General features: G+C 42.7%; 1 protein-coding gene across 4 annotated transcripts in view; it reads right to left on the bottom strand.

Moving 5' to 3' along the window:
- The window catches only part of SORT1 (sortilin 1), a 55989-nt gene extending 44599 nt beyond the window's left edge, over window positions 1-11390 (bottom strand). For all 4 annotated transcript variants that reach the window (XM_015244169.3, XM_006197398.4, XM_015244164.3 and 1 more), the window contains exon 1: window positions 11036-11390. In XM_015244169.3, the coding sequence (XP_015099655.2) occupies window positions 11036-11347 (312 nt within the window). In that variant the 5' untranslated portion in view covers window positions 11348-11390. The remainder of the gene's footprint in view (window positions 1-11035) is intronic.
- Window positions 11391-12707: the final 1317 nt, after the last annotated feature.

Below are 12707 nucleotides of genomic sequence, written 5' to 3'. Positions count from 1 at the left end.
ACATGCGCATGCCCGCCATGTGCCGAACCCTGCTCGGGGCACTGGGAAACAGCAGTGCCAACACATGCTCTGTGCTCACGGAGCTTATGCTCTATGAACACACTTCTTACAGAAGTCTAAAAATGAAGACTGAACACACTGGATATTTAACCTACGGAAGAGAGCAGGTCATTGTGAAAATAAAACTACGAAAGGGTGTTAAAGTCTGGTCTGGTAACTAATTGGCTGGGAAAGTAGGCACAAATCATTTTCTCTTGGGAATCTATTTCCTCAGGAGTAAAACTGAATTATGCTCCTTCACTCACCGGAATAATAAGAATCAAATGAAATAACATACAAAGGCAAGCACTGTAAGCCCATAAAGCCTGGGCATTTAAGATGCCCTGGGCTTCCAAACCTCAACTGGGGAACACAAGGAGAGACAGGACACAGTGACGTACAAAAGAGGTCTGGAACACAGTCTGGGTGAAGCTCTTACAGGCAGAAAGAAAATCTTCAGGGAATACAGTCCAGGTAAATAAAGCACTGCTAGGATCATAGAACGTGAGCCAAAAATAAGATCAGAAATGTTCCAGTACTCACGGAGACTATTCTTAGAAATAAAAAGGCTAAACATTAAAATATTATACAAGTTTGCAAACCTATTCTATTACTCAAAAGTTTTCTGTGGGGCAGGATGATACAGAGGAAAGCACTAGGCTAATACTCAGTCAACGTGAACTTCATTTCCGGCTCTGTCAATAGCCCCGTGAACTTGAGTAGCGCAACCTAACTTCACGACCAAGGCAAGGAAGCTGGAACAACAACATTGCTAGTTCCCAGAAGCTTTAAAATTCTATGACTCATCAATAATTTCACCAGTTTGCTTTTCCACTGCTCTGTCTTCATTTGGGGGGAAAAAAATCAGCTCCCTGCTCCACAATACTTTAGTGTTAAAAGGAGAGGGTAACATCAACCTCAATTATCTAGAAACCTCAACAACCTGGACACTTGCTGAAAGGAAGCAAGGGAGAGGCCTCTGATGCACTGTCCAGGCAATAAAAATCTACGCATTAGACCACTAAGAGAAACGTGCAGGCCATCACTCTGAATCAGTTTGCTAAACTTGTTAGAACTGCCTAAAATTAGTTATCTGTTTTCTTAACTTACAGAAGAAGTAAAATTTGGGGGATAGTATATCTAAAGACAGGGACAGCAGCAAGAAGGAACAGGATACTGCAAGCGGACTATCATTTCTACAGGAAACAAAGAGTAAACTTCAACAAGCAGACAATGGCACTAGGCTTATAAATCTGGGCCAGGCGAAATTCGAGATAATAGCCACACATCTCAACAGCCCTTGAGGGTATTAAGGCCATCCACGTTAAAGTAATGTGAGTCATGGTATAGCATAACATAACATCTTCTAAATGATTCAGTGTCATACTACTAAGATGGCAGAGAAACATTTTAGAAAGATGTCCATTGGAAAAACAGCACCTTGGGCACTTAAAAGGGTAGGCTTAATTTTTGAAAAATTCACTTTCATGGGATAATTCACTTGTAATTATGTCTAATAAGCGAGTTAAATTCCAAAACTGTTAGCACTTAATTTTTACATCTTAGCTTCAAGGGGAAAAAATAAAAAAGTAAAAGGGAAAAAGGGAAGTAAAAAACAAGTAATGAAAAGATATGTGCAATTGCCAGCTGACTGGAACATAAAGGCTCGCCGCTCATCCCCTGGGTGTGGGGACTAGCCCCTCACTCTCTCCGCTACAATTGCACTGGCCTTCCAGACCTTTGGGTGCACCAAGCTCATTCTAGCCCCAGGCCTTTGAATATGCTGTTTTCTCTGCCTGGGATACTCTTACTGGAAAAATTCTATTCATCTTCATGTTTCAGTTGAAATAATTTCTCAAGAAGTCCCTCCTAGTGCCCCAGACCAAAAGGACATCTGTCAATTATTCTCCAATAATTGCTTTTTCCTACTTACCATATTTATAATTACATATTTGCTAATGTGCATTTTCTCTACTGGTCCATAAAGGCGGGGATCTTATCTGCCATGTTCCATCTCAGTTCCCAGGGCACAGTACAATGACTAACACATGGTAGGTGCTCAGTAAACAACTGTTGCACCTGAAACTGACACAACACTGTAAAGCAACTATACTTCAACAAAAATTTGTTTTAAATAAACAACTACTGAATTAAAGAATAATAATAATAGTACTGACCTTTCCTGAGCACTCATGATAATATAAAGGACTAGTGCTACTTTATAGATGAAGAAGAAGGGTCTGAAGAAGGAGGGTTAAATTATTTGCCTGAAGTTACACAGCTGCTAAGTGGCAGAGCAAGGATTCAAACTCATGTCTGTCTGACTCCAGACTACACATCATTTAATGACTTCTCCAGCACTGTGTGAGGCAAAAGCAGTGAAGGACTCGTAGTGCAAGCACGGTCCCTACCTTTGAGGAGTTTATACTCTGGAAAATAACAGTTGAATAAATGAATGTGAATACAAAACAGAATACCATAGTAAAGTGCTGGGTTACATGGTGTAGTTAAATGTTGTAGGAGAGAAAAAAAAAACAAGCAGAACTAGAAAGGTACTCAGGAGGAATGCCATGAGAACAAAGATGGAGAAGCAACAGAGCTCATGGCAAGCTAAAGGGACTGGTGAGAAGGCAACTTCAACTAGAACAGAGAGTTAACACAGGCCAGGAAGTGGTGAAATATTACCTTAAAGAGATATGCACACAATAAAAAATAATTCCATTAGCATTCTGGTCTGCCATGCTTTCAAGCTGAATTCTTGAGGAGTACCTATCACATCTCACTAATATTTCCTAAAACTTCACAGAGGTCCATAGAGCACAAAACTAATGGTGGCTGCTCAGTTAATGAATGAGGGTGAAACAGGCAAAGTGCTATTTTAAAGCTGTCAACTTAAAACCACAGAAGGGAAATATTTATTGAATTATAAGTAGTCTTTTTTTAATAATCGATAAGTTCTTTAACACTGTAAGTAAATAACTATATACACCTGCAGCTATTATAACCAGATGACCAGGATCTGATGATGGTGGGATTATTATTTTTTTCCTCATCTCCCATAGCTTCAAGAAAGACACTTTGGACAGAGGTCTCTCCCTCACCTTACCCAACTTTTTTTTCAATTCTAAGTCCAAGGACATAAGTAGTATATATTTCTTAATCCAGATCTGGTTCCTGTGAGTACCCATACTAATTCTCTAGGAACATTACAGCTATGGGGGAAAAAAACCCTTAAATGCACACACAAATATTTGAGCATCTAACTAGTAATGCACCAGAAACCTTGTGATAATCATTTTAAGATACCCTCAATAGAGAATGAACACACACCAAATCCTACACTGCCTCATTTAATCTTCATAAGGACCCTAAGAGGCAAGTATAAGTATACCCATTTTATAGAGGAAAAAACTAAGGTTCACTGAAATCCATCTGTCCCTGGTCACCAGTGAAGTATGAATCCAGGTCTGACCTGAGATCATGTTCCTTCCTAACCACCGCCTAAAAGAACTCCAATTAATATCACTTGCTAGTATCACTCATATTAACAAGTTAAATTTTGATGTAATCATGAAGGTTAAAAAAAGAACACATATGCTTCTTATATTTCTGCCAATCTTGACTCACTCTCATTCTTGCCACCCTCGCCCAAGCCTGTCACCCAACCCTGCCAAGTAATAAAATCAAATACATTTATGCCTCATCTGTCTCCTTTTATGCACACGTTCCTCTGGAGTTGGTATTTATCAGGATCATTTGGCTGACAACTGGGCTCTCCGGATGCAGTAACAGATCAACAAGCTTATCAAGAAATGACATAAATCCTACGTATTTAGTACTTCAAGTTTTTCAAAACATTTTCTCTTCAAAGCCTCATGATAATGCTCCATTTTACAGGAGGGTGAACTGAGGTTTTAGAAAGGCTAACTGAGCTCTGTTGAGGGAACTATGACCTTAAAGAGCAGACAGGAATTCACAATTATGTGACTTACAACTGGGGTCTATAACCACGCCTTATCCCTAAAGCAAATGCACTGACTTAAAACATCTCTATGAAACACTTCCAAATGTAGCACCATGTTGGGACATATGTCCCAGCTCTTGGCACATAAACAAGACATTTAGCCTCCTAGGTAAGAGATCTGACCAGCTAATCAGCCTAACAATTTATAATTCATACTGTTAAGCACATTATCAGCAAGAGTTCAATCTTACCCTTGTTCACAAATGTTCAGAAAATCTGTTCATGGGCTTCACTGTCTTAGAGCTCCTGGGTTTCTCATGCCTTGGCTCACATTCCCCTTCAATAAGGCCCTGGAGTCTTGGAATGTTCCTTAGAACCTTGAGCACTTCAAGTATAAAAGACAGTCTGTCCTGCCCTCTGTTCTGCTCTCCTATTGGACATACTCTTCCAAGACCACAGTAATGCTCAACCTCTAAAAGGGTAACTCTTCTTGACTTCCCATTTTCAGCTCTGGTTTATCCAGCTCTAGCCTCATGTCTACCACTACCTGTTAAAACACCTTCCCTAGTAAATCCAAGGGAGGGTATGGTTCAGTGGTAGAGTGCGTGCTTAGCATGCATGAGGTCCTGGGTTCAATTCCCAGTACCTCCATTAAAAAAATATAATAATAAGCCTTATTACCTCTTCCTCCTCTCAATGAAATTTTTTTAAGAATTAAAAAACAAACAAACAAACAAAACACTTTCTCTAGTAAATCCTAACACCACATTCCCTACCCATATCCCCCTTCTCTTTCCAGCTCCCTCAGAGGGCTATCTTTTTTGACTCTTCAATATGTTTTGCTGGAAACCTTAGTCATACCTCATGAACTACTTTTTCCCAACAGAAACTCTCCATTGACCATTCCCTAAGCATGTCTTGGACTTCTCTACCTTTTCTGCCTTTACAGATCCTCCTAGGAATTCCCTCCACACCTTGATTCTCTCTTCATCCGTGAGACCTTCCCAGACCACCGCACTGCAGTGTTCATGCCTTCTTCAAAAGCTCTCCCAAACTCTTGGCAACAAAATCCATTTTAAAATGACACCAATTTGGATGTTTTTAATGTTCCACTTTCCTTACACAGAGGCCTGAACCCAAAAAGTGTTAAAGTGAATGATATCTATACAATGCTTTACACTTAACAATACATTTTGATAGAACTTCTCATTTGCTCCTCCAAATAATCCTAAAGTTGATTCTCTAGTTAAAACAAACAAGCTATAAAGGTCAGAGAAGTTAAGTGTTTGTCCACGATCACACCAACATAACTATGAAGCAGCAGAGCCAGGACTCAAAGCTGGGTATTAAGACATTTCTTTTGAATTTTGTATAGAACATATTTATGATTTGAATCCCTCTGACAAGGAGCAGGTACCAGATGAACATCTGATCTGAACTATCTTGTCTAGGAAGTAATAGTTAATTAAAAAGGTCCTTCTCAGTTCAATTTTTCTTGGTCCTTCAGGGTGATCTTATTGTTGAACGAGATTTGCAAACTGGCTCAACTACAATATTAGAACTTAGTCTTTCAGAACACACAGGAAGAAAAGAATAAAACCCTTAACAAAAGCAAATATAAGAGAGGTACTACTCATAAGCCGTAGCAGGAAAAAAAATACATTTTCTTCTAATGAAAATAAATCAAGCCAATTAATCACACCTAAGTTTCTAACTAGCACAGGACTGAGTATATTAACAGTAAGCCAAGCATATATTTTTAAACACATAGGCAGCCAGGACGAAAAAGAAAAGCCCCGATTTTGGCAGAGTACTATAGGGAAGGAAAAAAAATTTACTGCTAGCTATCTAGCAAATTTGGTTTGCTGTTGGACTATCCAAGCTAGTAGCTTTGAGTAGCGTTAGATTTTTTTCAGTCAACAAGGAACAATAAAGCATTTCCCAAAAAATGAGTCAAATGTCTTTCATAATTATATGGAAAAAAAAAAAGTACTCCTGTTATCTTTAAGAACACTCGTATTTCACTGAAGCAAGTTCTGGAGGTGGTAACAAATTACCCCCAGATGTGAAATTCAGGCTACGTTCAAGTTCAGCTGGGAAGCAGAAGAGCCACAATTTGCTTCTAAATTTGGAATCAACCAATAAACATTTGTGATCACAACCTCTGGCCCCTTCTTCCATATGAATCACAAAATTTTTAAAGACATTTTAAATCTAGTCCAAAACTTCTCATGTTGTAGATGAGGAGTTGAGGGCCAGATACTGAAATGCAAAACAGAAAATAAATTACATTCACAGAAAACTTTCTTAGCAAAACACTACAGGCTCTGAATCAAAGATTTTGTTTTCTCTGTGGTTTCCTGAGACTTGGGTTGAGGATAGAGCAGGAAAAATAGCCTCAATCTTAAAAAAAAAACAAACAAAACCCCCACATGCTCAGCATTCAACTAACAACCTCTAAATGGATGGAGGTCTTTCATGAAGGTTCATTCATCCCAGCTAGCTCAAAGCCACATTTTACTAACCCAATTTTGACTGTAGTCACCATTACAGTGACAGTAAAAAGCCTGCCCAGAACTGACTGAAGCTGACCATCTTGTTCCTCAAGCCCCATTACTCCTCAAAACCACCTATGTACAGAACAGTGAGGCCACATACACAGTGGGAAGAACAAGTTTTCACCAAGTGTTTAAAAAGAGAAGTAAAAGATGCAATAGAAACACTGGTTACAAAAAGAAAGATAACTAAATTTTTTTTCCAGAAATTTACAAATGCAGTGTCTGTTTTACAGTATTTTGGGAGCCACTGCCACACAGCCTCTTGCCGGAAAAGCTGTATTTTAATTGCATATCAAATTTGATAGTCTTGTCTACTTTAATATTAGCTTCTAATTGTATAAAACATCAGAGCATCATTTCTGCAGTCTCAAAGTACAGCTCACTCTCTGCAAAGACAGAACTTGAGGGGTAGGGGTGATTAGGAATGGAGGAAGAAAATGAAATGTGACTCTCCTATCGGACCACTACAACCTGGTGTTAAGCACCGCCCTTCCTATGAGGATCACACAAGGGTAACAGGCCCACTAGGACAAAGCTGGGGGGCACAGTCTCAGCAGTCACCTACTGAGAACATAACGCTTACTGGCAAGAGCTGACTGGAAATCGGCACAGTGCAAAAGAGGTTGTTAACAGCTTCTTCGAACCTGACGTGAAACATCAGATTGAAATAGCAGGATGAAGAGCCTATTATTGTTATCATTATAAAAAGAAAATAGCCATTAGACACTGACCAGAACATAAGCCTGCTTCCAATTATTTTCACAAACAGATAGGAGATTCACCATACTGATTTTTAATTTTCGAATTAAAAATCACTATGTGCAGAGCCAAATATTTGAGTCAGCAGAGAACCTACCTAACTGTTACACTGCATTCCCTTTGAGCCATTTGTCCTGCCTGGCTAGCTCTCTACCCTCGTCCAACCAAACCTCAGATGAAGATTAACCTTCCCCCAGATAAATACACCTCATCTACTCTGCCAATCTTCCTAACCGAAATCCTCAACGCAGAAGTCATTTAACATCCTGAAGAGTTAAAGGCCTGACAGCACACTGCATGGGCGTGGAATCCTCGGAAGGACTGTGCTCACTCTGCTCAACCAGGACAGGAGCGAGATCCTACAGAACTCCTATTTCTTGATCCCAAAATAAACAGATGAAACAGGACTCAAGAGAAGAGTAACTAGGGGGTGAGGGTGGGAGTGCTGGGGAAGGTAGGATGAAGAGGGGCTGGGTACTGAAATAAATAAGGCAGTTAGAAAGTTCCGGGGCAGTTAAAGGCACTGACCTTCAGATTTCCGGATGTGACAAAGATCCACAAGAGACTAAGTGCGGCAGCTCCCCGAAGCCTCCAACAGGCACATTCAGTCCTGTGGCCTGGACTCAGCTCTGCCAGCACCAGCAAACACACACACACATTCTTCTCAGAGCTGACGCCCCGCACAACACGGCCTCATTCAGGGCCTGTTTATTTAAGAAACCAGATGCTTTGATGTTGAGGTAGAAGTTGGGAAGTTACGTGTAAAGGAGTTAATGACAGAACAGGAGGAGAACAGAGAGTGAACAACAACAGCTCCTGGCTTTATTAATCGTAAGTTTGAAAAGTTTTAAGGTAACTGTCAAAAGTTCTGAATTCAGAAATGAGAAGTAAGGAAATTATGTCAGCCACCACCATAACTCTGGCCAAGGCAGTTCATCTGTTTCTTTAAGACAGAGTTTCATGCCTAACCTCAAAGGGGTGCTTATAGGAGGAATGTTTTGAAGCAATCCAACTTAGCAACCAACATTAAAAAAATCTTCTAGGCTTGCTCAACTTCTCTCATGCACAAAGGTCATAAATGTCATGAATACTCCAAACGCTTAAAGGAAAGGATCAGTTAAAAGCATGGCATGAAAACAGTCTGGGGTTAAAGGCAAAAGGAAGGTTATTTATTGAGTCTAAGAAAAAAAGCATTTATAAATACACACACGCACTAGTTGGATTTCATGAGTGAAGAAGCCTGAGTTATAGGTCATTAGGGCACAGGTCTCCTAAAACCAGAAGAACAGAACAGTACTATCATGCTTTAGTTCCCCTTTGCTTTCCTAAGAAGATTAGTTAAGTGCCAACATACTCTCACAAGCCAAATAAGCCACAGAAACAGGTCTAGGAAATTTGCTAAAACCTTCTGAGGCTTTTCATTCTCCAGTCTGACTTATCTTGTCTTGGAATCTTGGCACTCCCAGCATCTAGCACATCGTGGACATTTGGAGGGTATTCATGCACTCTGGCTACATGAAGTAATATGGCTTCACATGAACAGCAAGTTATAACAAATAAGAGAACCAAGAATTTTTAATTTTTCTTGGGAATTAAATCCTGTCATCTCATGAAAAACTACTCTAAATGGCACCTTTCCAGCTGTACAAAAGTATGCCATATTTCTGATAAAAAGTTCTGTCATACTGATTCTTTTATTTCACACTGTTTATAGAGGATCCGCCAATACTAGATCTCTTCAACAGAGCTCAGGATGCTTTATCATGACTCCTAGAAATACAGAATTGAAAAGCAGAGCAGACTACTATGGAACAATTCTTGGTAAAGGGGGTGGACAGCTAAGAACTGCTTTAGTCAACCATTTCTAAGGTGATGACTATTAACAGTGGCTCCACTTTTACCATTATAGGCTACAAAATAGGATCTCTGAAGAAACAACCATGAATGGTTAAGAAACACCCACACAAAAAAAAAGCTCTTTTCTATTAGGTCACTGAAAGGAGACTAAAAAAGTAAGTTTAAAACAAATCACTGGAAACTGTAGCTAAATAAAATGAAAGAAAAAGAGGGATTTTTTTTTTTTTTACATACAGACTTCAATGAATGAGGTTTCAGATCTGCTCTTCAGTAGATATGGCCTAAGAATCCCCTGAGGCAGCTTTTTCAACCCTTTGCTTTAGAATCAATATATTACAAGTGACATATCAATTCAAAGCAACTAGGGAAGACTCTGACTAAAGGAATAAATCCAGGTGTAAGCTCAGAGCCTAAAGGTAGGTCAACCAACAAGAGAAAAATCTGAAATTAGGAATAAGAATGTTGTGTCTAGCTGGCTCAAGGAAGGAAGTGGCCCCATTATAAATTAGGCACTGGCGTTGTAAAGCCTTTCTCAACTCCCCACTGTGATATGGAAGTCTACACAATTTTTTTTTTTCCTCATCAAACAGGAAGACTTCCCAGTACTCATTCTACCCTATCTGCACACAACCTGTCCCACACATCAGCACTAGCTTGGCCACCTTTACACAGCTGCTGCTTGGACTGCATTAAGCAAGAGTTATCCCTGACTGCTTGTGCTTTGACTGCAATTGTCCTGGGTCCCCAGATCAGAGAATTCTGCACAGGTAGCAAGTATAGTTTAGGCAGAGGGAGAAGGACAGTCCAAAGGGAGACAGATTTGGTTTCTACATAATATAGTTCTACAACGACAAGAACAGTTAGCCACTCACCTCTGTCCCCATGTGCAACTCTCTTTGAAAGAGGAAGGTGTATAAGAGAAAAAATATATTAAATTTGAAAATACATTGTGCAAATATAGGTAGCAACTATAAAATCGTTAGTTCTAGAAAATACATGGGGAAGATGCCCAAGTTGCACTGGAACAAGGAGAGGGGCCATTCCTAACAACTGGCTTTGTCAATCCAGTAGTGTGCAAAGGTTGAGGTGCTTGTCCCCAGAGACCGAACTGCCACAATTTTTAAAGTTTTCGACTAGGACCTAGCTCAAAGCAGAATAACTGCAGTGTGTTTCTTAACTGTTGGAAACCTTGTTACAAAAGGATATACACATCCTGGTCAGAGTCCAATGCCATGATAGAAGGTCAAACTGAAGGCGTAAAAAAGAGAGATCACATATATACTGTCATCCCATTTCCAAGCTTCTCTCTTTAACTATTAAAATACACACAGTAACCTAACAACTGCTTTGGGATTTCTGAACAGCCGCCTATCCACCCTGAAAGTACTGACCCCGAGAGGACGCACCTTCGCTTCTGCGCAGCCCAACTTCCAACCACTTAAGAGGTAATTATTCCTCCAGCTTCCTGGTGGGGTATAGCGTTACTGGATCCTAATTATTTACACAGACGGAAAACAACGACGCTCGAGAGATTTTGACAACTTAAAAAAAAATGCCGTGAAAGTCTAAGACTGCCTCCCCTGTGACGAAACACAGACGCCCGGGCCGCAGTGTCCAGGAACCGCTCCCCGGGCCCGACTTGACCCGCCCGCCCGCCGCAGTTTCGGGGCCGCAGCCCCAGGGGCGCGGGCGCCGCGGGGCCGGCGAGCCGCCGGGGTCTCCTCCGCGGGGACGCGAGGCGCGCGGACAGAGACAGAAGGGCCAGCTGCGCGGGCGGGGAGGGCTGCCGCCAGGGGCCCAAGGGCCCAGGGGCGGCACCTCGCAGTCCGGGCGGTGCCCGGGCCCGGTGCCCGCTCACCTGGTGCGTGTTGTTGGCCAGCCTGGCGACGAAGTCCTGAACCCCGCCGCAGTCCTCGTCCTCCTCGAACACGCTGCGGCGCCAACGGCCGCCGCGGGGAGCCGGGCCCCCGGACGCGGCCGCGCGCAGCCCCCAGCTCACCCCGACGGGGCCAGACCAGCGCGACAGCGGCGCTGCGGGCGGTGGCGGCGCGTCCAGCCGGTCCTGGCCGAGGGTCGCAGGCGGCAGCAGCTGGAGGAGGAGGAGAAGGAGGAGGCCGAGGCCGTGAGGCCAGCGCGAGAGGCCGTCCGCAGCTCCCCGGGGCCGCTCCATCGCCACCGAATGCCGACGCCGCCGACACCTGCCGCCCGGCGCGCCCGCCCACCCCCGCCGGCGCCGCGCCACACCCCCGAGCCCGAGCCCGGCGCTCCTTGGATACGCGCAGCCGGGCCTCTCCGCCCCCATAGGCTGGCCGGCTGTCCTTCTTCCCCGGCCCACTGCTCATTGGCTCGCGTCGCCTCGGGCTTCGGGGGTCCTGGATTCGGATGCCAAGATGCGGGACTGATTGGCTGAAACGTGCAGAGACGGCTGAGGTCATCACACTCCTCGCCTGGCGTCTCCGAGGCCGGGCTTCCAGAGTTAGCGTAGGAGCTTTCCTCCTTCCAGAGAAGCTCCCCCGCTTCGTGGAGACTCGACCCCTTGCGGCTCCCTCTGGCACCCTCAGGTTGGGGCTGGGTTAGTCCCCTCTTCTCCCTCAGAGACACCCCTAAAACTCCTTGGGTTGCGGCTGCGCCTGGGAAATCTAAGGGAATCCCTTAGCTTGCTCATCTGGAAAAGGGGGCTCCGTCACGAACCGGTGCTTCTGGTTTTTAACCCTCGCACACTGGAGCGCCCATTGTCTACTGAAGCAGCCGCCTTTCTGACAAAAGGTGAATGCGAACTGTGTGGGCTAAATCCTACGAAGGCAGATAGACATCAGGACATCCCTGACTCACGCAAGCCTGGGGAAAAGTCTCACTCATCTTCCTCTTCTTCAAGGAGTTAGACCAAAGGAGGAACTGCTTATTGATTTTCCTGGAGTTAGAAAGTAGCTTAGACATTCGGGGCAGGTAAAAGCGGGTAGGGAGGAAGAGAATTGCCCAGGACCTATTTTAGACATGATCATTACATAGATGCATATTTATCTTCACCAAAGTGCCTTGACTCTGCAATTGAGTGTATTAAACAAGTTTGGTTTTCAGCATATGGTGTCCCCTAAATTAGCATCCTGCCTCCAATAAATAAAACCCCTACACTGTTCTCTTTATCGCAGAAACTACACACATAACTTCATTCTGGAACATGCAATGCAGGTAAAACCAGTTCTGGATATTCTCCCTACTGACTCCATCCTTTCAGAATGCTAGAAGTTGTTCAGTAGAAAAGGTAGCAAGTAGAAAGATATAAAGAATACAAAATATTACATCCAAATAAAGAATGCAACTAGAAATTACTTTTAACTATAAACTGGAGGTAAACCCAAATAAGAATATATTCATTGTAGAGCAAAATGAATGGTGCAATGAACCCAACCCAAGGTTTACATTAAAATCCTTCTAGTTGCACCAATTTGCAAAGATTTACATTTTTTACATTTACAAATTTACATTTTGCCATAACCACCATAGTAAGACATGACAAGTGAAAAAAATTT

Source organism: Vicugna pacos, chromosome 9 (assembly GCF_048564905.1).
Source record: "Vicugna pacos chromosome 9, VicPac4, whole genome shotgun sequence".
Taxonomy (NCBI): domain Eukaryota; kingdom Metazoa; phylum Chordata; class Mammalia; order Artiodactyla; family Camelidae; genus Vicugna; species Vicugna pacos.
This window is presented reverse-complemented; position numbering and strand designations above follow the sequence as displayed.